At 39.4% G+C, this 22,887-nt stretch overlaps 8 protein-coding genes and 1 non-coding gene across 9 annotated transcripts; 4 read left to right on the top strand and 5 right to left on the bottom strand.

The window, feature by feature from the left end:
• Window positions 1–27: 27 nt before the first annotated feature.
• LOC17878043 lies at window positions 28–3,070 on the bottom strand. Its single transcript, XM_006283392.2, has 7 exons — window positions 2,668–3,070; window positions 2,235–2,375; window positions 1,765–2,130; window positions 1,172–1,417; window positions 921–1,013; window positions 536–736; window positions 28–459 (listed from the first exon to the last, which is right to left on the bottom strand). Exons 1-7 carry the CDS (start codon window positions 3,025–3,027, stop codon window positions 244–246), a joined length of 1,623 nt encoding a protein of 540 aa, XP_006283454.2. The 5' UTR covers window positions 3,028–3,070; the 3' UTR covers window positions 28–243.
• Window positions 3,071–3,209: 139 nt separating this feature from the next.
• On the top strand, window positions 3,210–4,662 carry LOC17880011 (fatty acid desaturase 4, chloroplastic). Its single transcript, XM_006285042.2, has one exon. It carries the CDS (start codon window positions 3,567–3,569, stop codon window positions 4,506–4,508), a length of 942 nt encoding a protein of 313 aa, XP_006285104.1. The 5' UTR covers window positions 3,210–3,566; the 3' UTR covers window positions 4,509–4,662.
• Window positions 4,551–6,248, bottom strand: LOC17877904 (vacuolar protein sorting-associated protein 22 homolog 1). Its single transcript, XM_006284350.2, has 7 exons — window positions 6,139–6,248; window positions 5,934–6,044; window positions 5,664–5,799; window positions 5,283–5,437; window positions 5,077–5,184; window positions 4,872–4,961; window positions 4,551–4,754 (listed from the first exon to the last, which is right to left on the bottom strand). The coding sequence occupies exons 1-7, from the start codon at window positions 6,187–6,189 to the stop codon at window positions 4,653–4,655; spliced, it is 753 nt and encodes a 250-aa protein (XP_006284412.1). The 5' UTR covers window positions 6,190–6,248; the 3' UTR covers window positions 4,551–4,652.
• A 65-nt stretch (window positions 6,249–6,313) lies between these two features.
• LOC17878242 (F-box protein At4g27050) lies at window positions 6,314–7,653 on the bottom strand. Its single transcript, XM_023778013.1, is given in 7 exon segments — window positions 6,314–6,571; window positions 6,573–6,731; window positions 6,734–6,796; window positions 6,798–7,022; window positions 7,024–7,345; window positions 7,347–7,490; window positions 7,636–7,653. Coding segments are annotated over 6 exon segments (1,125 nt in total). The 5' UTR covers window positions 7,445–7,490; window positions 7,636–7,653.
• Window positions 6,321–6,392, top strand: TRNAM-CAU. Its single transcript has one exon. It is a non-coding gene; the product is annotated as a tRNA-Met (tRNA).
• A 210-nt stretch (window positions 7,654–7,863) lies between the features above and the next one.
• LOC17879592 (microtubule-associated protein TORTIFOLIA1) lies at window positions 7,864–11,695 on the bottom strand. Its single transcript, XM_023778992.1, has 4 exons — window positions 10,894–11,695; window positions 10,338–10,529; window positions 8,358–9,833; window positions 7,864–8,256 (listed from the first exon to the last, which is right to left on the bottom strand). Exons 1-4 carry the CDS (start codon window positions 11,617–11,619, stop codon window positions 8,059–8,061), a joined length of 2,592 nt encoding a protein of 863 aa, XP_023634760.1. The 5' UTR covers window positions 11,620–11,695; the 3' UTR covers window positions 7,864–8,058.
• A 1,745-nt stretch (window positions 11,696–13,440) lies between these two features.
• LOC17880232 (tryptophan synthase beta chain 2, chloroplastic) lies at window positions 13,441–15,795 on the top strand. Its single transcript, XM_006282529.2, has 5 exons — window positions 13,441–13,893; window positions 14,257–14,613; window positions 14,690–15,132; window positions 15,220–15,314; window positions 15,409–15,795. The coding sequence occupies exons 1-5, from the start codon at window positions 13,552–13,554 to the stop codon at window positions 15,582–15,584; spliced, it is 1,413 nt and encodes a 470-aa protein (XP_006282591.1). The 5' UTR covers window positions 13,441–13,551; the 3' UTR covers window positions 15,585–15,795.
• Window positions 15,796–16,286: 491 nt separating this feature from the next.
• LOC17880876 (protein disulfide-isomerase 5-4) lies at window positions 16,287–20,716 on the top strand. The gene is made up of 15 exons (XM_023778874.1): window positions 16,287–16,448; window positions 16,867–16,957; window positions 17,150–17,244; window positions 17,487–17,544; window positions 17,837–18,021; window positions 18,134–18,191; window positions 18,565–18,605; window positions 18,681–18,755; window positions 19,193–19,249; window positions 19,356–19,422; window positions 19,531–19,674; window positions 19,766–19,987; window positions 20,074–20,226; window positions 20,337–20,414; window positions 20,501–20,716. Exons 1-15 carry the CDS (start codon window positions 16,408–16,410, stop codon window positions 20,576–20,578), a joined length of 1,443 nt encoding a protein of 480 aa, XP_023634642.1. The 5' UTR covers window positions 16,287–16,407; the 3' UTR covers window positions 20,579–20,716.
• Window positions 20,717–21,008: 292 nt separating this feature from the next.
• LOC17880736 (60S ribosomal protein L14-2) lies at window positions 21,009–22,399 on the bottom strand. The gene is made up of 5 exons (XM_006284678.2): window positions 22,298–22,399; window positions 22,023–22,124; window positions 21,518–21,647; window positions 21,332–21,444; window positions 21,009–21,238 (listed from the first exon to the last, which is right to left on the bottom strand). The coding sequence occupies exons 1-5, from the start codon at window positions 22,298–22,300 to the stop codon at window positions 21,182–21,184; spliced, it is 405 nt and encodes a 134-aa protein (XP_006284740.1). The 5' UTR covers window positions 22,301–22,399; the 3' UTR covers window positions 21,009–21,181.
• Between the last annotated feature and the right edge of the window lie 488 nt (window positions 22,400–22,887).

Below are 22,887 nucleotides of genomic sequence, written 5' to 3'. Positions count from 1 at the left end.
AAATATATTAATATCAGGGTATCCGGCTGCAACCAAAAGTTCCAAGCATAGTCACTTTCAGTAAATTTCTCCACAAAAGAGACATGGACATTAATGTGCATGATTTTTATATACAAGAATATACAGGACCTTGGCAACGGTCTTTTTTTTTTCAAAGTGAAATTTTCTAATATAATTCGTGCATAATAATAACAACACGAAATCATTTCTAACAAACAGGCAAATACTGTTGATTTTTCGGGTCTAGCAGTTTTTTGGTCTATGGTATTTTGGAGGCAGAGACGGGCAATGCTCGTTCATATGCGGATATGGCTCCATCGTGTTGTAACTGGGAAGCTCCATTCTGTATTTCCCAAGTATTTGACAGTATGGAAGGTTCACATCGTCATTGTCATTGCACCATTTAGGAAAACGGCTTGCATTGTTCTCGAAAAACTTGAGCATGTAAGCATCTTTGATCTGTAAGAAGTAATTCCACTGTTCAGTATGTTGTGTGACTGTACATTTTCTAGAGTCTGTATAGGTTGTTTCTCACCGTGAATTCCGTGACTTGAATGGAACTGGAGATTGGATCAAAAAGGCCAGCTTCTTTGTACATTTCGAGGATGAAAGCGATACAAGAAGTTGATTTCCCATCACTATATATCCAATCATCTTGTTCCGGAACTGCCAGCAACTGGTCAAAAGAGGATCCACGCTTCTCCACTTCCACTAGCACATCTGGAAGATCAAGACCCTGCCATTGTAGAACATCTCAGAGAAAGAACTAAAGAAAATAAACCAATGATGATTTTTACTGGAGAAAAGGAGAAGGAAAACACAGAAAGCATATGGTACCATCTACCATGTGCCAAAAGCCAATGCTACTATAAAAGCTTCGATTTATTTTAACTCAAAGAGAAAAGTAAAAATGTTGATACCTCTGTTCCGAGTCGCTTGTTAAGGGCTTCGTTCCACATGTTAGCAGCATAATCAGGCTGGATTTTGCTCCAAACTGTCATGACAGAAGCAACCTGGAAACAGGTAAAAGAAAAAGAAAAAAGTTACAGAAGAAACAAACACAACCTCATCCATCATTAATTGATAGAAGCTGTTTAAAGAGCGAATAAGAAAGAGACTAACTGAAGCTCATGTTTTTAACAATACCAAAATACTGAAAAATGAAACCTACAAGATGAGCATCCAGAGGAGGTGGGTAGTTTCCGCTGATGGTATCGATCCAGCTAAATATCAAGTTGTGATAGCCATATGGTTTACCATCCATGCTACAAGCATATTCCCACGCAGCTGTAACATTAAACTTGGCTCGATAATCAGGATGCAACGGTAGCAATGCGATGTGGGGATTTGAGTCATCCTTGGTTTGTTCAAACTCCCACCACTCTTCCCATGGCAATATCGCTATTACATCTTCTCCCTATCATCCCAAGGTTCAAAGGAGAAGACAGGAAATATTTCAGGATATGCTGGGAAGATAAATGCAGTTCCATTAAAAGAATCAGTTTCCCTAAGACCGGCTTGGAAATAAGTCACTCGCAAAAAAAAATTAACATGTCATATCAAGGTCAAAGCAACTATTTAAATGTTACTACTCATCAACCATTATGACGATGTTCAACCAAATCAGTTTAGTTTTTTTCTTAGCAGTGATGATAATCTGATGATGATACCCAGAAGAAGATCTAGTACTCCATGGGCTACACCATTTTTCAAAAGAAGCAACATCTAAGTTAAAACTAATTCATCCACCAATTTAAGTTTTACCTTTTCATTTTCATTCCCAGATTCACCAACCCAGAGTTTACCTTCAGAATCCCTCAAACAGACAGCAGTGTGGCCAGCATAGGCTCCACTTACCCACTTCTCAAGGGTCTCAAAACCACCCCACCGTCCACGGATTTTGGAGATAGCTAGTAAGTCTCCAGAGTGAATTTCATCGGTAGTAATGTTTGTAACCCAAGGTTTAGGACGAGGGTAGAAATTGGCACCCATATGGTTCTTAAGAAACGCGATATTAGAATTCTCCCCCCAACCTGTATTGGTGAAGAGAGGGAAGACATCCCACAGCGCTCGGAGAGTTCCCAACATCCCTGCTTCCATGAGGAATATTGAAACTCCTTTCTGCTTAACCTGAGTAAATTTGAGCCCCAAAAGGCAAAGCAAAAGCCATTAGAATATTAATTCTAAAAAATGGGCAAACCAAAAAGATATAGCAAATGAAAAAAGTAGCTTACATATTCATACTCGGCTTTCCCCTCCCACTCCTTGAACTCCATAGTGTGCTCCCTCGAAACAAAGTACCAATCCCATGTCACACGATATGGAGTCACAAACACATAAATATCCATGCACGTCCAACTATGTGCCTTATCGACCTGCACAAAACACGTATTAACAGAATCAATTTAGGATGATTCGAAAAACAGCTAACCAGGATTATATAGAAAGGTGGAAACAAAACAAGGGAACTGAGTAACAACTGATGCAGGAAATCACCACCTAACAATAGAATAATCTAAAAATATGTGACCTTATCATCTAAACATCCAAGATGAAGAGTACATGTAACTCCCTGTAATTTGAAATGTCCTCCGAAGTTTAGGAGCTCAGAAGCCTAAATAACGAAAACAGAGCACACTAATAGCAACAATTTCATCATTTAGTGACCTTAATGTGAAGTGTGCCGCCGCCGAATTCGGAACCGGACTTGTTATTGAGCTCCAACCAAGCCTTGTTCTCGTAGAAGCAAGCACCTTTCCACTCAACGGCGTCGTTTTTAACAGAAGCGGAGCCGACGAAAGTAGGAAGGAGATCGACGGCTGTGTAGAGAGAATTGAGAACCGGCCAGGAGACTTGCCTGGGCAAAATCGGAAGCAGGTCCCGTGGATGAAATGGTAATTTCCCGGATGAAACAGTGAGAAGCAGCAGTAAGGTAGCGGCGACGAAGATGCACGGAGACGATGAAGCAGCCGCCATTGTTAACGCCTTGAGTCGGTTGCTCTTTCCTTTCCGTGTACGAATTCGCATGTCTTGATTTTTCGATCGTCCATGAGTTTTTGTGTTTCTCAACGTATTTTTTTATTTGAGTTTATTTCATTTTCCCGTATAAAAAACAAACTTTCAATAAGACAAAACAAATCCGAATATACCAATCTAATCAAATTCGACAATTTTGACAATTTTGCCCAAAAAAAATTCGACAATAACCGAAAACGGACTGAATAGCACATTTTGGAAATATTAGGTGTAGTTTGTAATTTGTTTAAACTAAGAATCCAAATGTTTAAAGTATATTCGTAGTTTGTAATGCGCTCGCTAGCTAGCGATCACAATAGTCCCACGCAGCCCTAACGTACACCACAACATAATATAGGGTAACCTCTACCTCATTTTCTCATTTCGTCAACGTAACGTAATCTCTTGCTCTGTGTCATTCATTGGTTATAGTTTCGAGAACACCAGAAATTTTGTGGCTGCATCATTGATTATAACTTTATTCTCCCACCTGTAATCTCTTCCTTTGTCTATTGGTTTTCTATCTCTCCTCTCTCACCTGCTCTCTCTCAATGGCGGCATCACTTCAAACCAAGTACCCTCTCAGACCCATCACCAACATCCCAAGAAGCCACAGTCCGTCACTTCCCCGTGTACGTGTTACCTGCTCTGTTACCACCACCAAGCCTCAGCCTATTCGTGAGAAGCTTGAGGTAGAGCAATGCATTGTGACAACCCTGCAATCGACCAAGCCCCAGCCGAAGCTCGTGGTTGAGCAACGCCTTGTGAATCCTCCTCTGCCCAATGACCCAACTCTGAAGTCGACATGGATCCACCGGTTATGGGTTGCAGCGGGCTGCACCACCTTGTTTGTCTCTTTAGCTAAATCTGTCACTGGAGGGTTTGATTCTCATCTCTGGCTCGAACCAGCTTTAGCAGGTTATGCAGGGTACATTTTAGCTGATTTGGGCTCCGGTGTCTACCATTGGGCTATCGATAACTACGGTGACGAGTCAACCCCTGTTGTAGGAACCCAAATCGAAGCCTTTCAGGGTCACCACAAGTGGCCATGGACAATCACCAGACGGCAATTTGCAAACAATCTACACGCTCTGGCTCGAGTCATAACATTTACAGTTCTCCCGCTAGACCTTGCGTTTAACGACCCTGTGATTCATGGCTTTGTGTGCACATTTGCATTTTGCATAATGTTTAGCCAGCAATTCCATGCTTGGGCACATGGAACCAAGAGTAAGCTTCCACCTCTCGTGGTAGCGTTGCAGGACCTAGGCCTGCTTGTTTCACGGAGACAGCACGCGGAACATCACCGAGCACCATATAACAACAATTACTGCATAGTGAGTGGGGCATGGAACAATGTTTTGGATGAAAGTAAGGTCTTTGAGGCTTTGGAGATGGTGTTGTATTTCCAGCTCGGAGTTAGACCAAGGTCATGGAGTGAGCCAAACTCCAACTGGACAGAAGAAACCGAGATCTCCAACAACCAAGCATAAATATTGTGTATGGGTCCATGAAACAAAATTTCTTGATACATGTACAAGGAAATTTAAAGAATATACTGATAAGATTTGTTCGTAATTTATATGTTATAAGTGACTGTATTTCATATAACAAAAACAAAAAGAGCATATACCAGGTTAAGGATCAGATCCAATGGATGAGTAAACAGAAGAAACACAGGGGAACCAGTATCGACACTTTCCGTCTTTATGGCCATTGTCGATCATTGCGAGTCCCTCCTGCAAATGAATTAAAAATTTGTAAAGTTTCAGGACTCGCATTGGTTGCATTGCATCTACTATAGAGGTATTGAAGCGCATAAATCCAATTGGGGAAATGATAGCAAAAATGCATACTTCTAACAAAGTCTCGAGAGCATCTGTAACCCGACCAGATGTCCAAGAGAGGCGTCTTTGTACCTCTTCCACAGTCACGAAACCTTGGCCCTGTGCGGAAAGCAACATAAATGCTTTAGTCACTTCAGTTAGAACTTCTCAGATACAATGTGAAACATGTGGAAGTTGTTTTGTTTAGTGGAAGAGTGTAATAAATGAGCATGACCTGAGCCAATTCCAAGATCTGGTTATGGTCTTTGTTAAGCTCTGTAGGAACTGAACGGACCAGCTTTTTCTTGCCAATTGTGATAACCTCAAATCCGCTACCCAATACCTGAGGAAAAGAACCCAAGATACAAGCAAGAACAGTTCAAAATTTCCGGATTATCCAAAATCTAAAAGAAGAGAAAAAAAGTAACACAACTCATTTACCTTTAACTTGCTAATAGCCCGAAGACAGTCATCTTCAGTCACAGCTTCACGGTCTTTCTTCCTTCTTTGACGAAGATGGTTGCAGAGCTCTTGCAAGCTGATCAAACCTCCATTGTGTGACCTTGTAAGCATACAAACTTCAATAATCTGAACTCCTGTTAGATGGATTTACGAACTAATCAGAAAATTGTTACATCATGCTTTCTAATGTCACAAAGAGTATGCCCAATTTCCAAGAAGGAAAGAAAAAGAAAAAACAACATGTATAACATACTCATACACAAGAGCTTTCTACTTCCTATACATAGACATGAATTTATGATTCATAATCATAAGCATCTTAATCTCTGAAACAAGACAAGAAAAATTGATGAAACATACCAAGTTCATAGTAGAAATCACCAATTCCCAGTAGCTCAGCCCAGAAACCCTTGTTTGAAGCTAGAGGATCCACACCAATTTTAGCACACATTTCATGGAACTGAGCCCTGAAGGCGGGATTCTTACGGATGTCATTCTGGAACCAAAGACAAATTATGCTTCTTTTCAGGAATTTCTAAACCACAGTTTCCCATATGTTAGACAGATCATATTAGTTACTTAATACCAAGTCTTATAACAGCAAATATAAAATTCTCAACAAATCAAGACCTTGTGTTTACGAGCAAACTCTTCAAGCTGTGACCTGAAAGTGGCGAGCTGTTCTTTCATCATATCAGTGCGTAACTTGGCCACATTTTCTCCTAGTAAACGGTATTGATCCTGATTTTGATGGATACAAGTTAGAAGCTGAAAAATAAAAACAATCAACTAAGATTCCGACAGGAGCATATCAAAACGGGTTTAGGAGTAACACCCTAGCAGCTGCAGCCTTCTGTAACCCTCCGATTCCTGGTCTTCGTCGCATCTTTCCCTGATTTTTGGATCTTTGGCCTCAATTCTCTTCCGGTTGGGGATTTTGAGAAGAAGAAGAATTTGGAGAAGACGAGCTATTTAGTTATGCTATATATATTTTTCAGTTGAAGAGTCTTTCAATAAATCAGAGTGGCGCAGCGGAAGCGTGGTGGGCCCATAACCCACAGGTCCCAGGATCGAAACCTGGCTCTGATATCTCCATCTTTTTTGTTCCTTTTTTTTTTTTTTTTAAAAAAATCTATAATATGGATCCATTGTCTAACCAATTTTGATGAGACCCTAGGGAGAGCCACTACATTAGCTTTCAAGTATTTAAGGTTCTTTCTGTCCTCTTCAATGCGAATGTTCACTGTTTCAAGACATTCCAACTTCCCCCAAGAAATGTCTCATATGCTTCAGCTCTCTAAAACTTCCTCCGTACCCTATAAACACTCGACACCACGACAAACAGCATTCTTTCTCCATGTCCTTCATACGGATGCAAGCGCATGCGTCTCCACACCAATCCGTAACTTTGTGCACAAGTCCCTGTATACCTTGATGACCAAAGTTTGTAGATTTGGGGAGCTGTCGAGTAGTCTTGTCATTGCTTGCCACCAGCCTTTCCTTGTCACTTTATAAATTAACGAAATCAAAATCACTAGTGATGGTAACTCGCTTGACGTTTGGACTTGACAAGTATGACATCCAAACACATATGAATAATTCCTCTAGCGCAGGGCAACCATGGATGAAGAACTTATCCATGTCACGAGTTGGAAACAATACTGAAAGGATAGTAAGTGTCTTGAGGGCTGGGAAAAACAAACACCCAAGAGGAATTAAGACGGCCTAGAGGATGAAATCCATAGGAAACGGTGAGCTCAACAAGTGTGTTGCTAGTGAAAAACTGAGAATCTATACTGAGAGCATAGCGTGACTCTAAGTTTAGCTCCAAGCAGCCGCGCTCTAGCACATTGCGGATCCAACGGTTGATGCTAGTTTCGTCCTTTTCGTAATCACATCTCAGAGAACATTTCTTGATGCGAGGAGAATTGCTTAACAGAGCAAGAGTCTTGTCCACGAAATCAGAGAAGCGATATCGCCAACGAAGACGACTAGGACGACTTGTTGCTTTTTTGTTTGGATAGAAAAGCCTCGACTCATATGGACAGAACCGACGTTGAAGCAGCATACTTTGTCGGAACAAACGACATGATTTTGCCGAGAATATCATCGGGGAGATTGCTGATCAGATCTGTAGCCATAGAGACAGACCATAATAATAAAAACTCTTTCCTAATTTTCTTATGCCTGCAAAACAATAAGAAAAAAATTCAAACCAATTCACAACAAATCCTATAAGGGTTTTGTTTTAATTCCAAGTACATAATATTAACTTTAACTGTTAAGTCAGACTCAGACTTGGATAGTGGGTATCAACAAATGTGAACCCTACCTAAAAGTCTATTGCAGAAACAACTTGTGATCTAAGAATTCAGATCCACATTTTTCTAAATTGCTTCCATCAATCGTTTCAACTTTAATTCTGATCCAAAATCGACACAGCCCTTTCTTCGAAGAAGTGTTGAAGTAACTCCAGTTGATGATCGAAGAACAACAATAGAGAGAGGCGGAGAGGGGAGTAATTAATTTATATCCACTAAACTGATAAGACTGACTGGGCTAAATAGTAAAAAATTTAAAGTTATAAAAAAAAAACCGTGAATCACAAATACATACAGTAGCAATATTTGATCAATTCGAAAGTCATCTTTTACTGCCTTTTTTTTTTTTACTCTAGAAGAAAAATCAAACTCTAGATGTACGAAAATTATGAACAACAACGGTACTGAATTAAGCTCTGTTCACAAGATCATGTTTACTTGTCGAACTGTTGGACATCGATTTCCCAAACTGACGCCAACTGCACCACAAGCTGTTCCGGAGCAGGACCTTCCCATTCTTCAGGTGGATCCATCGTTGAACATGCGTCTTGTAAGTTGTACAAGATCTCTGTCTTCAGTTCCATTGGAACTCCAAATGTGTCTGCACCGTCTTGTAAAACCAATTCCAGCAGCTGCAAATGGCGATCAATAAAACAAAAGAAAGAGAGAAAGAGGGAGGTTAAGAACAAATGTGATGTAATTCTTGAAACCCATTTTCCTGTAAAAGATCTACCTGTTGAATCCAAGATAAGCAGATGTCGTAGAGACTATGATCCAGCAGAAACTGAGCGATGAAATTTAGAGCTTCATTTGCAATCTCATTTGACATCTGGTCAAGAGAAGGTCCTGTCCTGTCCACCAGTTTGATGATCAAGTGCTGGTCACCGGCGCAGAGGACTTCTGCATAAGCAGCATCAATGTCGCCAACACGGAGTGAGTGCATTGCATTACTCCATGAAGCCCATATCGGGTCACGTTCCTGCCCTTCGTTTTCATCGTCTCCCATGGCTTCAGCTTCAGGGGCAACAGCCACTCGGTTTGGACGAGGGACTGCACCATCCTCACCAGCTACTCTAATCGCTTCAAGTGTAGCCTCATCCTTTGATGCTTGCCACACACTTCTTGCTGAAGGGCCTTCACCAAATCTAATAGTTCCAGCTGCTTTACTATCCCAACCTCTCCTCCCAGTTCCCATGTGTTCATTCTCATATTGTTCTGACCGAGGTGATCTTCTTGGCCCGGCTTGTCCATTTCTGGAAGCAGCATGTGGAGGCATGTACCAGTCATCCGCCATGTCAGAATTCCACATCCTTCCCCTCATAGCTCCATCCGGTTGTGAGCCTCTGTCTCCTGGAGCTCGGCCATTATACTTTCCAGTTGGATAGTTAGCAAAGCTATTATATTTGCTAAATCCAGCTGTGATATTACCCCTGCGACCTGATGATATTGAAAGATCTCTTGCCATGTCTTCAACAATCCTCTCTAAACCTCTTACCCTGCCCTCTAAGGTCACCATACTATCATGTGAGCCACCAATAAACTCTTGGAGCATGTTCATAAGATTTGTCTGTTGTCTCTCTAGCTGCAACAACTGCCTCTGGATGGCTGACCAATTTCCTCTATTACTTGTGAAGGATCCTTCAGATTGGTTATCAGTATTGGAGACAGCAGCGTGATTTCCAGGTGTCTCTTTTCCATTTACAACACCAGCCGTATCATCACCAGATGTCCCTGCCTGTGATCCATTCCCATCAAACCTACCTTTTACCTGTTTAGCATCTGCTTGGAAGTTCTTGAGGCGATTTGAAGATCCCAAGGCATTGAGATCATCAAGTCCTGATTCTTCCTCATCATTGTTTTTACATCTACGAGGGACTACTACTTCCACGGATTGCCTTCTTTCGAGTCTCTGGAAAAATTCAGGATTAAAATCTTTGTCACTTAAGACAGGTGCTTTCTTCTTCAACAGTACTGCTGCAGGAAGACCTCCTTTTGCGTTAGCAGCAGAGTCTGGTGAGAGTGTGGAACCATCAGATGCCTCCTTTTTCATTAGGTCAGCTAAATTAGACTTTTTCTCCCCGTTCTTCTCTGATCCAAGCTGCTCACCAGATGAATGCTTTGACTCATCTGGAGCACCATCGACATATTTTCCAGAAATCTTCTTCCATAACTGCAGCGCCTCTGTCACACTTTCCCTAACAGGTTTGATCTGTCCAAGAAAATACCATCATTAAACTGCCTTGGGGAGATTATTACATGTCCAAACTAATAAAATTTTGATGAATGTGTAGCTCTCCATAGTTCATATAACCCATTTCACAAAACATTCCCCCATTTCAAAGCTAAGGAGTGAAAGAAAAATTATAGAAGACTAAAACTCCTTGAGATATGTAACCATTATTAAAAAGAAAATCAAAAGGGAAGGCTTCGTGAGAACTCCAAGCTACTTTCTTAAATGTTTCATCTGCATAGCAAATGATGAGAAAGGCCCAAAAGCACTATCTACCTAACAGATATGATTTAAGCTGCTGATGGCATTCCAATGCAATTGAAGAGCTAATGATGTTTAAGTTTACTTCAAAACAGAGCCACTTTAGACTACTAGAAACATGTAGCTACCTTGTAGAAATGACGTGTCTCAAACACGATAATAGTGGAAATTTATTTGTTCTTAGTTCAACCTCAGATTAAGTGGAGAAGAAAAGATAGCTACCTTGTCAAACCGACAGGTCTCGAGTACGGTAATTGTGGAATCGGTTTTTTCCTTAACTAGACCGCTTGAATGTGATGCCAATGCAGTCAAGGTCTCAGCCGCAGCCTTTCGTGTCACCCAATCTGTACTTCCAAGGCAATCATGGATACTTTCTAGCAATGACTCCAAGCTCTGAGGCGCAATGGCTCCCACCTGGACCAAATTTATTGCTCTTTACTTCTCCTTTTCACACAAAAGTTTAACAATTGCAGCAACTAGCATTGAACTACCAGATAAAAGAAAAATGCTTAAACCCCTCAAATTTTCACTGGAACTTGTAAGCCCTAATCAAAACCACAACAACAAGATAAACTTCATCCAACACTAGAAGAAAAATAGTCGGATTAAGACTAAACCTCAAAATACCGATCTATTGACTAAAGCTTCTGATATGTGGACCAAAGCCTTGTGTTCTAAATACTAACTGACTAATTTCAACATATTCTTCCATTCACCACAGCAAACATAGGGGGATTGCCTAAAAATGACAAAGAGATTAAAAGGGTTCAGTGCAAACCTGCGACAGACTTGAAACAACAGGCAAAAGAGAAGCCTTGGCCAAGAAACTTGAATTGCTCAAAAGCTTGCAGATTCTAGGGCATAGCTTTTGAAAAGAAGCAATTGGAGGACTGGCAGCAGATTCCACCATCCTAGCCATACAGACTGCAGCTCCAGATTGTACAACTTTGTTCTGCTCTCCCATTGCCTCAAACAATGGCTTAACGAATAAACCCACAGCCGATGAAGCTGCAACAGTATTGCTCCCTTCTTCTTTACCCTTAAGATAAATCCCAGACAAGGCACCAATCGTATCTCTACAAGCATCCCTAACTCCAGAATCCGAATCCTTCAACCTTTTTACTATCTGAGCGATGATTTTAGTGAGATGCGCAGCCGTAGAATCGCAATGGAGACTGCAAACGTACGAGAGAAGATGGAGGCACTCCTTTTTGACAGCAGGTTTCGGATCGGAGCACGAATCGTAGAGACAATTAAGAAACATAGGTAGGGTTTCGGGAGTGAGAGACTGAATAGTTTTCTCGAGATCTTCGACGGCGATCTGGTACGTGTCTCGATCGGCGAGCTTAGAGATAGAGGTGAGGATCTTTTGCTTCAGCTCTACCATTGCTTGGAAAGAAGTGAGGGAACCGGCATTAGAGGATGACCTAGCTGCCACACTCGAAGACCTCGCTGGTCTAGTTGGTTTCGCCGCCGAACCGGAAGTCGTAGTAGGTGTGCTCATTTGGAAATCTCCGATGAGAGCTCGGGGTGAACCGGAGAAGAAGAGTGATGGAATGGAGAAGAAAGACGAGATCTGATGACACTACTCAAAAGTGTAACGGTTAATACTGCGATGCAGAACTAGAAATTGTTGAAAAATGTGTCTTTCATTTTTTTAACCTGTATTAACTTTTTCAATCTACATATTTCAAAATTCTAGTCCTAAAATATGGAATAAAACGTTAAATTTACAAATAAATTTGTTTTAGTGTATAGTTTGGAAATATTTGAGTGGATTCAGAAAACATTACAGCAATGTAAACTATGTAAGTGGGGTTTTTCGTATTTCATTGTGTAATGTCTTTTTATTGATTGCTACGGATTTCAAATCGCATATGGAACGAATGCTTTCTTCAAATTAATAATTACGGCAACAAAATGTAATAAATGAATCAATAATGTAAGAGTTCCTATGTGATTAATTTGTTTGTTAGTATTTTAGTTGCGAGATTTACCAAGTTACCATGTAAAAAATAAGTTGGAACATTTCCATATTTGAGAGGAACACTGATTAGAGTCTAGAGAAACCATGCTCTACAATATGGATTGTGGATGTATGAGTATGCCGAATTGGCTTCTTCTTCTGTTCACATATGACATGGACTTAAGTAATCTATAATGAGTGGTACGTACAAGAAATTTTGCATGTTATAACATTTCCCTAATGACAAATCTACTTGACGGGCGTAGAACAGAGCTCATACCCGACGAAGGTAGGAGCATACCATCAAAGTTTTTGCAGATAAAAAAAAAATGTTGAAGTAGATTACAGAGAACAAATTTGATTATATAAATGATCAAATTAGTACATTTGAATAGTACGTTTGTCAAAGCCTGAAAGGTACGAACTGGGACAGTGAAGTCACACTTGTTTGTGTATGATCGCTTTTTAACCACTGGTGATCTCCGATATGCATACTACAATCAGAAATATTCTCGTTTTGTTTTAGTTTGATAAACATAGTTTTTTCAAAAAGTGAGAATGTTTTCAAAAAGGAGTAAGGACACACACAAACAAAAAAAAGTCGATGCAAACTATTTATTATTTTTTTTTTTTTGTCAACGATGCAAACTATTTATGAACCAAATTAAAGAAGAAAATGTGATATCGGATTCATTATCGTACTCCAAAATATATAATGGTTTAGTTTAGACATGGATTAATAAGTTAAGCATTATCAGCTACGTACGAGTTCCTTTTCGTTTGGTCTGCTACGACTATTTAAAACCTTAGTCGTTTGGTCCTCATCTTTAAGATCATTGACAGGGAGATCATTAATACTATCAGTGCTAGGCGCCACCGTCAAAAATTCAGGAATCTTATACGCCTTTGGATCTAAGAAGTAAAGTATCGTTGTTGTCTTTAAAATCTTTGCTTCCTTGTTTTTTCTTTTTTTGCCAAGGAACCAATCTGTTTTGGTGTTCTCTGTTGTAAATCCAAACTCTTTTCATTTTATATGATATTTACCAAATTAGCAAAAAAAAGAAAAGTGTCATTCCCGTAGAATAATTATGACATTCGTCATCATATTTGTACAAAGCCGACTACGATATATAGCAGGTTTACCAAAAAAAGATAGATGACACTAAATTAGGCCATGTGATAAACACATCCAACCCCCAAATATGTATAACACCGCCCCCCTATTCTTACCAACTTCCTCTTTTTAAATTGATTGTTCGCAAACAAGGTAACGTGGTACCGATTTCCTCCTCTATTTTATTGATTTTTCTGGTCAAGAGAAGTAGTGACCAAATCTTTTTTTTTTTTGTTGGTTTGTTTGTGTGTGTGTGTGTGTATAAAAAACCCTCACTTTCAAGGTTTTTGTCAGCAAAACATAATTTTTGGTTTTTTTTTTTTTTCTTTGAGAAATAGATAGAGATATTCTCACTAATGGCCACCGCAGGCACCGCTGCTGTTACTTTCAGACCATCCGTTTCAGCTTCTTCTGAATCGACCCATCTGAGATCGCCCTCCAAACTCCCCATATTTACGCCTCTGCCACCGTCTCGCTCACGGTCCTCTTCTTCGTTCTCCGTCTCCTGCACCATCGCCAAGGACCCATCTTTTCTCATGACGGAGGCCGCTGGATCTGATTCGCGCCTGTGGCAACGACCCGATTCCTTCGGTCGGTTCGGGAAGTTTGGCGGGAAGTACGTCCCTGAAACTCTAATGCACGCCCTCTCCGAACTCGAAACTGCTTTCTATTCCCTCGCCACCGACCAAGATTTTCAGGTAAGTTAGGCTGGTTCTGTTTTCATCTTGTTGCTCGATATTTGATCATTTCGAAATGAATTTGGAATTCACCCTGAAATCTGGGAACAACGTTCACAAGTTTTTCCTTTGTGAGGTTTCTGATTCGTGCGTTGTCATTGGCATGAATGACAAACAAAAAGTGACCAAATCGATTTCTTTGCTATGTAGGATGTAATTCTGGGAAATTGTTGTAATTTACCCTGAAATCCGGAAACGACATTTGTATTCATGTTTTCTTCAGCAATACATGCCTCTTTGTTGATTGTGATGTTATTTGGAAGTCTTTTTGGTTAATCCTCGTTTGTTGGGCAACGTCTGATTTAATATTTGATGCAACTGTAGAAAGAATTGGCAGAGATCTTGAAAGACTACGTTGGTCGTGAAAGTTCGCTTTACTTCGCTGAGAGGCTTACCGAGCATTACCGCCGAGAAAATGGTGAAGGCCCTCTCATATACCTCAAAAGGGAAGACTTGAACCACACAGGTGCTCACAAGATCAACAACGCTGTGGCTCAGGCTCTTCTCGCCAAGCGTCTAGGAAAGAAACGGATTATCGCTGAGACGGGGGCTGGTCAGCATGGTGTAGCCACAGCTACTGTGTGCGCCCGTTTTGGCTTGCAGTGCATTATCTACATGGGTGCTCAAGACATGGAGAGACAAGCTCTTAATGTGTTCAGGATGCGTCTTCTTGGTGCTGAGGTGATTTATATTCTATGCATAAACCTCATAAACTCGCAATGCTTTTGAAGTGTTAATCTAATTCTGCTGCTTGTAGGTAAGGGGAGTCCACTCTGGAACAGCGACTTTAAAGGATGCAACATCTGAAGCTATAAGGGATTGGGTGACAAATGTAGAGACTACACATTACATATTGGGATCTGTTGCAGGTCCTCATCCTTATCCTATGATGGTCAGAGACTTTCATGCCGTGATTGGTAAAGAAACAAGGAGACAAGCTATGGAGAAATGGGGCGGGAAGCCTGATGTTCTAGTTGCTTGTGTTGGTGGGGGTTCGAACGCTATGGGACTCTTCCATGAATTTGTCGATGACACAGAAGTTCGAATGATAGGTGTGGAAGCTGCTGGATTTGGATTGGACAGTGGCAAACACGCTGCCACATTGACAAAAGGAGATGTTGGTGTACTCCACGGAGCTATGAGTTACTTGCTGCAAGATGATGATGGCCAAATCATCGAACCACACTCCATCAGTGCTGGGTAAGAGATTATTCGCTGTTCAAATCTTGTTTCAAGTCAAGATTACCTCATCACCTGTATCTAAAGAGTAAACGTTAATGTGATCAGATTGGACTACCCTGGAGTCGGACCTGAGCATAGTTTCCTTAAAGACATGGGACGGGCAGAATACTATAGCGTTACTGATGAAGAAGCCTTAGAAGGTACTTAACCAGCACATCATTTTTCTTAACTTTATATATTTCGTTCACATCTCATGAGAACTTGCATTCTTGTATTCCTAATCTCACCATGTAGCATTCAAGAGAGTGTCTCGGTTGGAGGGAATAATCCCAGCATTGGAGACATCGCACGCGTTGGCCCATCTCGAGAAGCTGTGTCCGACGTTACCTGATGGAACCAGGGTGGTCTTAAACTTCAGTGGGAGAGGCGACAAGGATGTTCAGACTGCCATCAAGTATCTCGAAGTTTAAATAGAACATTACTTTCAGTTTCACACAGTGATATTTCTTTTATGTTGTTTGTTAGTTCTGGGATCTTGCTTCTGGTCAGGAATCCAGAAGTTTGGTTCAAAGGGTTAAGAAGAGAACAAATTTTACTAATGTATCATATAAATAAGAATGTTCTATGGAACGTCTGATGTTATTAGAAGAAATTCAAACTGAATTTGGCTGGTTTTTTACATTCATATCATAATTTAACCAAAACAAAGACAACACTTTTTTTTTATCAAAACACTAAACAAAAATGTAGAGCATAAAGAAGAACCAATGATGCTAGAGGATATGAAACGATAGATCAATGCAAATCCTCGGAGAAATGGTATACAAAGCAGAAACATATTGCAACATTAAGGGGTTCAAATTCAGTCTCTATCTGAATTATATTTTGGAAACTGTAACTAAAAGACTAGTTTAATACAACAAGCAGATGCAGAGTTATTACTAGATTATTTGAAAGCACAGGTTATAAACATGACTATGCTAGTAACATAATGGTGTCAGATGTCTAAAACATTCATTTTTGCACCTTCACACCAGATATCTGATAAATGGGATTTGATTGTAACAAGTGAAAACTGAGAGGGTACTAACTTGTTTTGATAAAATTATTTGGGTCAAATGAGAAACGGATAAAAGCAGAGGGGGCTAGTGTTGTAATATATTAGGTTGGGGGAGGAGTTTCAAATCTGAACGCTGAAGATAAATCACACAAAGGAGGTGCTTCGTCCTCGAAGCTTATAGAAGTAGCAAAGCAGCTGTTGTTTGATTCCCAGTTGACTTTTATCCGACGAAAATGGTCTCCACAAGCAAGATCAAATCCGTTGATTTCTACAGGTTTGTTTCTGTTTCATTGGATGTGTATTCGTTTCCCAGATTTCGGCAGCCTGCTCCTGTTTTATAGACTTCGCATTTCCTCGATCTACGCAGTGAAAGAATCGGAAATGATAATGTATTGTGAATATTTCTTCGGGAGTATCTACATTTTGTGGTTTTTGTTCCTGATTTAGTGAAGTGATAGGGTTTAGTCGTGAACAGTCCACCCGGGAGTTGAAGGTTTTGTATATGCATTGTCAAAAGTTTCATTTGAGCTTAGTGAAATCAAACTGTTCAAAAGGGTTTTATTAACTGGGGTTTATTAGTCACTTCGATTTTGGCTTTGTTGCTAAGTTTAGAATTTTTGTGGAATTGTTTCAAAAGCCCGGTATAAACAGAGATTTCATTCATGTATCCTTTGGAATTTCCTTGCTTGCAGGAAGATCCCGAGGGATTTGACAGAGGCGACTTTGTCTGGTGCTGGATTGTCCATCATAGCAGCACTCTCTATGCTATTTTTATTTGGAATGGTAAGTTTCAAGCTCACTGGACTTGCTGACTATGACATTCTATGGCGATTGTTCCGGTGTTATGTTAGAGAATAACGTCACTGCTCTTGTTTTAATGGTTTCATCTCATTGCTATTTCATAACCCGCTCAGGTTGTATCTGTATCTTTAGGAAATATGATTGCTGTTTTGACTTTGCAAATTCATATTACAGGAATTGAATAATTATTTGGCTGTCAGCACTTCCACATCGGTTATTGTTGACAGGAGCTCTGATGGAGACTTCTTGCGCTTAGATTTTAACATAAGGTACATTATACTCAATTTTTCTCTATCAGCACAAAATTCTTATAGTTTCAATAATATATATAGCGTATAAGCGTTACCCTACTGTATGCTAGAATGTTATTTTATTTTGCGCACCCATTATTTCTTGAGTTCATGGCATACCTTATCTCTTCAGAAATTTCACATGTGCGGCCCAATCAAAATCATCTAAAATTCAACATTTATCTGATTGCTAACTAGATACAGATTCTATTTTCTGGCAGCTTTCCGTCACTTTCATGTGAATTCGCATCTCTGGATGTCAGTGACGTTTTAGGAACTGTAAGTTTGGTTTCTTAAAAATTTCATTTCTATTTCTAATTTTTTCTCTATTGCTCCTGAAAATTCTTTGTTTCGAAAAGTATTTAATTATCTGCTATGTGTGGCCCAAAATTTTGGACTGTACAATATTTTCTTGAAGGAATCCGAAATTGTCAAATTGTGATACTGAAAGATTGTCTATCTGTATGCGAGATTTGAAAATATTGTTTGTTATTCTTTCTGAACATTTGTCCATTTGGTCACTTCAAATTTTCAGTTGTTCCCTCCTGATATTGCTAATTTTTGTTTTCAGAACAGGTTAAATGTAACAAAGACAATTCGGAAGTTTTCTATCGATTCAAATATGAGACCCACTGGTGCTGAGTTTCACGCTGGGGAAGTTTTATCGCTCATTAATCATGGAGATGAAACTGGTGAAGAAGTAGCTGAAGATTCGGTATCACTTACTGGACGCAACTTCGAAACATTTACACATCAGTAAGTCTGTATTGCGAATTTCGTATATCGATGCAAAAGTACTAGGAATATATTCCTAGTATGTACTTGTTTTGTTGTTCAGGTGACAACATATGAAGCTTACATTTTGCAGATTTCCAATCTTGGTTGTTAATTTCTATGCTCCGTGGTGCTACTGGTGTAATCTCCTGGTAAATCTTTTATCTTCTGTCTTCATCTCCTATATATATTCTTGATGTGACACCATATTTTTCATCCAGAATCATATTTTGCTGCCTTTAGCAAGGGTTATATTAATGTTCTTACTAGAGGAAATTTAACATGTTTGGTGCCTAAGACGCGCAAATAGTGCAATTTACACTAACCTAGTCAATCTTTCTTATGATTTCTCTTTGGCTGAAGTCGTAATAATTTCCTCATGTAAAGACTAGACTTATATAAGGATCAAACTTGATGTTTAATATCAAACTTATAAAGTAGATTAGTATCTAGTGGCACTCCAATGTAAAGTGGTAACTCTGCTGATCTTTATGCAAAGACTATAACTTAAGTCTCTATTTTCAGAAACCTTCATGGGAGAAAGCAGCAAAACAAATAAAAGAGAGGTACACCATTATACTCTCTTTCTATAAAGAATCTATCATAGTATTTTTCCCTTGTAACTTTCTTGTTTTTGGTAGATATGATCCAGAAATGGACGGACGTGTTATTGTGGCTAAAGTTGACTGTACCCAAGAAGGTGATCTCTGTCGGAGGTATATCCTATCATATTTTATCCGGTTTTCCATCTTAAGCTATGAAACTTAACTATACAGTGCAAGAAGTACTATCCATAGCTTCTTCAGTATGCATAATATTACCAAAAGAAGCTATTAGACAATGTGGAATATCTGAGATGTATGTAACGCATTTCTCTGTAACATGCAGTTACAATTCATAACTAGAGGAAGGATTAGTCAGTTACTATATAAATTTGTATTGGCTTCGTATAAATACTTCTTGTTTTATGTAAACTATTACATGCACCTCTTCAAAAGAAAGTTATGGTCGAACCAAAGAAAGGCATATCATACATAGGTTTAAGGATTTCCTTAGGAATTCACTTGCTATAGCATAGTGCATTCTCTGGAAACTTATACCAGCTTTAAGTTATAATTTATGCTCATAATTTTTCTCTGCAAATGATATCCAGGAATCATATACAAGGGTATCCATCTATTCGCATTTTCCGCAAAGGCAGTGATCTTAAGTAAGAGAACGCAACTTCAAGTTCACTTGTTCATATAATGCATGACCATCATTTTCTCGATTCTCCTAAATTAATTTTCTCCACTTTTCTATTCCCTGCTTAATAGGGATGACAATGCACACCACGAGCATGAATCCTACTATGGAGATCGTGATACGGAAAGCTTAGTGAAGGTAGTTTCTTTTTAACTACTTTTCCGTGCCTCTTAGAAAAATTAAATAAGATACGCTGTTCGCGCCTTATTTGTAGCTTGTTTCTTATTATTTTACCTTCTCCTATAGATGGTGGTCAGTCTAGTTGAACCAATTCATCTAGAGCCCCATAATCTAGCACTGGAGGACAAATCAGGCAATTCATCAAAAACTCTAAAAAAGGCACCTTCTACTGGAGGATGTCGAATTGAAGGATACATGCGTGTAAAGAAAGTAAGCATTTGACTGGGAGAATACTATTTCTTTGTATGTCTGCCTTTTAGATCGCTTAAACACTTTAATACTAACCCTATGGTCTTCGCAGGTTCCGGGCAACTTAATGGTTTCAGCTCGTTCGGGATCTCATTCCTTTGATTCTTCTCAGATGAATATGTCTCATGTTGTTAACCATCTATCATTTGGGCGGAGGATTTTGCCTCAGAAATTTTCTGAACTGAAGCGGTTATCACCTTATCTAGGACGAAACCATGACCGTTTAGACGGCCGGCCCTTCATAAACCAACGTGATCTCGGCCCTAATGTTACCGTAAGTTTGTTGTAATCAGAAAATACTATTTAAATCGTCTAATAATGCTTTATAGCATGCTTTAAGGTGCTGTTCTCCATGGACAGATCGAGCATTATCTTCAAATAGTAAAGACTGAGGTAGTGAAAAGCAATGGACAGGTTTTGATTGAGGAGTACGAGTACACAGCACATAGCAGTGTCGCTCAAAGTTACTATTTGCCAGTTGCCAAGTTTCACTTTGAGCTCTCACCGATGCAGGTAGGCTGCAACATCCTTTTTGCTGCCTTTATATATGTGTTACACAGATCAGGGATGGTAGGGTGGGTCGAAGTTACACTCTCCTCATCGTTTTCTTTGCTTGTTTGCAGGTTCTTATAACAGAAAACTCCAAGTCCTTCTCCCATTTCATCACCAACGTGTGCGCTATCATCGGTGGTGTCTTCACGGTTAGTCAACAAGTTAGAAGCCTCTTCTTCATATTCCAATTCATTAATACATTTCCCATATGACTCGTGTTTTTGCTTCTTTTTAGGTGGCCGGAATCTTGGATTCTATTCTTCACCACACCATGACACTGATGAAAAAGATTGAACTTGGTAAAAACTTTTGAAGCTCTCGCAAGTGTTTTATTCCGTGTTCCCTTATGTAACGAGTCAGAAATTTTTGTTATAATTACACATCCAGACGCCCCAAAATAATCCAGTTATATATATATATATATATATATATTCGAAAACTGTTCAAAATATCGAGTACTGTCGATACTCTCAAATCTTAGGTCATTGACAGGCGTAGCACATCATCTTATGCTGATACAGTAGCCTCACGTAAATTTCTCATGGTTCATGCAAACGAGTGTCCGTCCATTGATATGACTTTTTCATCACCAAAACTATAGGTGGTTATTGAGCAGATAGTGAATTTGAAACTAACAATAGTTCGATTTGATCAGCCAGCACTTGTCTTCTTGAGAATTGCAAGATCTGGCATCACAACAGAGTAGATTACTATCAATAAACTAACAAAATAAAAGACATAACAAGAAAAACTGGTCACTGAGATAAAATAACAAGAACTTGAGTTTTCCCCAAAAAGGTTTCATTCAAACTCGAGTAACATCAGATAATCGAGTACATAATGATTTTGAGATTTGCAAAAACAATAATTTTTGAATCCAAACACAAAAACGGATTTGTAGACATAATAGAATTGATCAGGCAGTGATCTCCTTCTTGAGTTTTGCAAGCTCTTGCCTGACAACACCAGCTTTCTGCAAACGACCAACAACCCATTAACATTCCAATTTATACATAAACGCACACGATCTCAGAAACTTTAAAGTCTGACAATTTAACACACAGACCTTGATCTTGGCCAACATGATCTTGAACCTATCGAAATCATTGAGGTTAGCCCTACGTTTCTGCACGATTAGCTTTCTGCCCCATGAGCTTTTCTCCCATTTGTTCTTCACATCTGCAAAAAAAACTCTGATTAGATGGGAACACTTGACAAAATCCAAGATGACATTACATTTCACAGCACTCACCAGCTTTTTCCATTGCTTCGATCAAAGCCTTCTTCTTTGGCACACGGTTGATGTCAATCACAATATCGGTAAGAGATAACCTCTTGAAATTCATCTGGATCCTCTCCATATCAGGGGCGTCCACTAAAGCCTGAAAAACAAGAACATAATCACGAGTCCATAAGAATACATCTAGACGAATCAAGCCTACATGAAACCAGAAGTCATAAACTAGGTAAATTCACAGAACCAACTCAACATTGAAGGAGCAACAATCACGACTTCATAGCATATACTAAAAACCAAACCAGTGACCCAAATGTTTTTAGAAACATACAACTTCCGTTGAAATGTTAATCAATGAGAAACTGTAAACCACCAAAGCTGAAGCTAGTGTCAATCTAAAATCCATTATTCCTTAAATCAAACAATTAACTAATTAAGAGAAAACCAAAGAAGAGACATTACGGAATCTAGGATTGAATAGTTGAAACCCATCGAAAGAAAGTGATCAACTCTGGCTTACTCTGTTCTGGTCAACAACGTCGACGATAACGACGAGCTTTCCGTGATCTTCTCCATAGTTCACAAGTGCCACTCTCCCGATCTCCACGTACCTCTTGAAAACCTGAAACAACCAACATCAAACGTTACAGCTCACAATCCTGGTCGATGTTAAATGCACTTGAATAAAGACATCTATACCGTAATTCCCAGAAACTTCTAGACGAAAGAAATTAAAATATAAATTTGCGGACGAACAAAATTAGGTATTAGCTCAAGCAGAAATGTATATCTCACCATTTTCCCCGCCGGTAGCTTAGAATGTCTTGAAGCTCAGACTCAGAGTGAGAAAGTGTTACGAGAGGCAATTAGGGATTTGCTGAAGAGACTTTGTATACACCATCCATTTTATCGCTTTGTATATTAGGCCCAACGTTGCAAGAACCTTAGATTTCACCTACCTTAAAGGCCCATATAATGGAAAGCCCATAAAGTTGGGTCAACAAAACGAGAAAATCCCATATGGTAGAGCGGTAATACGGTGCCGTTTCGGTTGTGTGTATCCTCGTTTTGTTCAGTACGTAACGATGATGTCTCTGTCAATGGACAATAAAATCGTATAGTATATATATCCTCGATATTTGGACGATACTTTTCAACGATACAAATGGTAATGACGAAATTTCGAAGAACAGTTGTTTTGACGTATTGTAAAAATCAGTAATTGTGGTCGACATTTGTCTTTTGAAATTTTTATGTCTCCGTCCGATCCATCACCATTGATGAAAAGAACATGTTTATTATTCGTTGTTAACAAAAACAAAATGTAATTGTTGGTTTGCTAATTGTTCTTTGCCAAGAATATTACCAATACTAATGCATCGTCC

The sequence above is a fragment of the Capsella rubella genome, unplaced genomic scaffold (assembly GCF_000375325.1).
Source record: "Capsella rubella cultivar Monte Gargano unplaced genomic scaffold, Caprub1_0 scaffold_7, whole genome shotgun sequence".
Taxonomy (NCBI): Eukaryota; Viridiplantae; Streptophyta; class Magnoliopsida; order Brassicales; family Brassicaceae; genus Capsella; species Capsella rubella.
Note: the sequence above shows the minus strand (reverse complement) of the source record. Positions and strands in the feature narration are given on the sequence as shown.

Coding starts and splice junctions, on each gene's coding strand:
- LOC17877904 (XM_006284350.2), bottom strand. CDS start 6,189: ATGCGACGAAGACCAGGAATCGGAGGGTTACAGAAGGCTGCAGCTGCT. Junction 5,800..5,933: donor AGTTTGCTCGTAAACACAAG/GTCTTGATTTGT, acceptor CTTTGGTTCCAG/AATGACATCCGTAAGAATCC. Junction 5,185..5,282: donor GGGCTATTAGCAAGTTAAAG/GTAAATGAGTTG, acceptor TCTTTTCCTCAG/GTATTGGGTAGCGGATTTGA.
- LOC17880011 (XM_006285042.2), top strand. CDS start 3,567: ATGGCGGCATCACTTCAAACCAAGTACCCTCTCAGACCCATCACCAAC.
- LOC17880232 (XM_006282529.2), top strand. CDS start 13,552: ATGGCCACCGCAGGCACCGCTGCTGTTACTTTCAGACCATCCGTTTCA. Junction 14,614..14,689: donor TGCGTCTTCTTGGTGCTGAG/GTGATTTATATT, acceptor TGCTGCTTGTAG/GTAAGGGGAGTCCACTCTGG. Junction 15,315..15,408: donor TGATGAAGAAGCCTTAGAAG/GTACTTAACCAG, acceptor CTCACCATGTAG/CATTCAAGAGAGTGTCTCGG.
- LOC17880736 (XM_006284678.2), bottom strand. Junction 21,648..22,022: donor ACGTTGTTGACCAGAACAGA/GTAAGCCAGAGT, acceptor CTTGTTTTTCAG/GCTTTAGTGGACGCCCCTGA. Junction 21,239..21,331: donor TCATGTTGGCCAAGATCAAG/GTCTGTGTGTTA, acceptor GGTCGTTTGCAG/AAAGCTGGTGTTGTCAGGCA.
- LOC17879592 (XM_023778992.1), bottom strand. CDS start 11,619: ATGAGCACACCTACTACGACTTCCGGTTCGGCGGCGAAACCAACTAGA. Junction 10,530..10,893: donor TTGTTTCAAGTCTGTCGCAG/GTTTGCACTGAA, acceptor AATTTGGTCCAG/GTGGGAGCCATTGCGCCTCA. Junction 9,834..10,337: donor AGACCTGTCGGTTTGACAAG/GTAGCTATCTTT, acceptor TTTCTTGGACAG/ATCAAACCTGTTAGGGAAAG.
- LOC17880876 (XM_023778874.1), top strand. CDS start 16,408: ATGGTCTCCACAAGCAAGATCAAATCCGTTGATTTCTACAG. Junction 18,022..18,133: donor TTCGAAACATTTACACATCA/GTAAGTCTGTAT, acceptor TACATTTTGCAG/ATTTCCAATCTTGGTTGTTA. Junction 20,227..20,336: donor TTGAGCTCTCACCGATGCAG/GTAGGCTGCAAC, acceptor GCTTGTTTGCAG/GTTCTTATAACAGAAAACTC.
- LOC17878043 (XM_006283392.2), bottom strand. CDS start 3,027: ATGCGAATTCGTACACGGAAAGGAAAGAGCAACCGACTCAAGGCGTTA. Junction 1,418..1,764: donor CTGGGAATGAAAATGAAAAG/GTAAAACTTAAA, acceptor TTGGGATGATAG/GGAGAAGATGTAATAGCGAT. Junction 1,014..1,171: donor CTCCTCTGGATGCTCATCTT/GTAGGTTTCATT, acceptor ACCTGTTTCCAG/GTTGCTTCTGTCATGACAGT.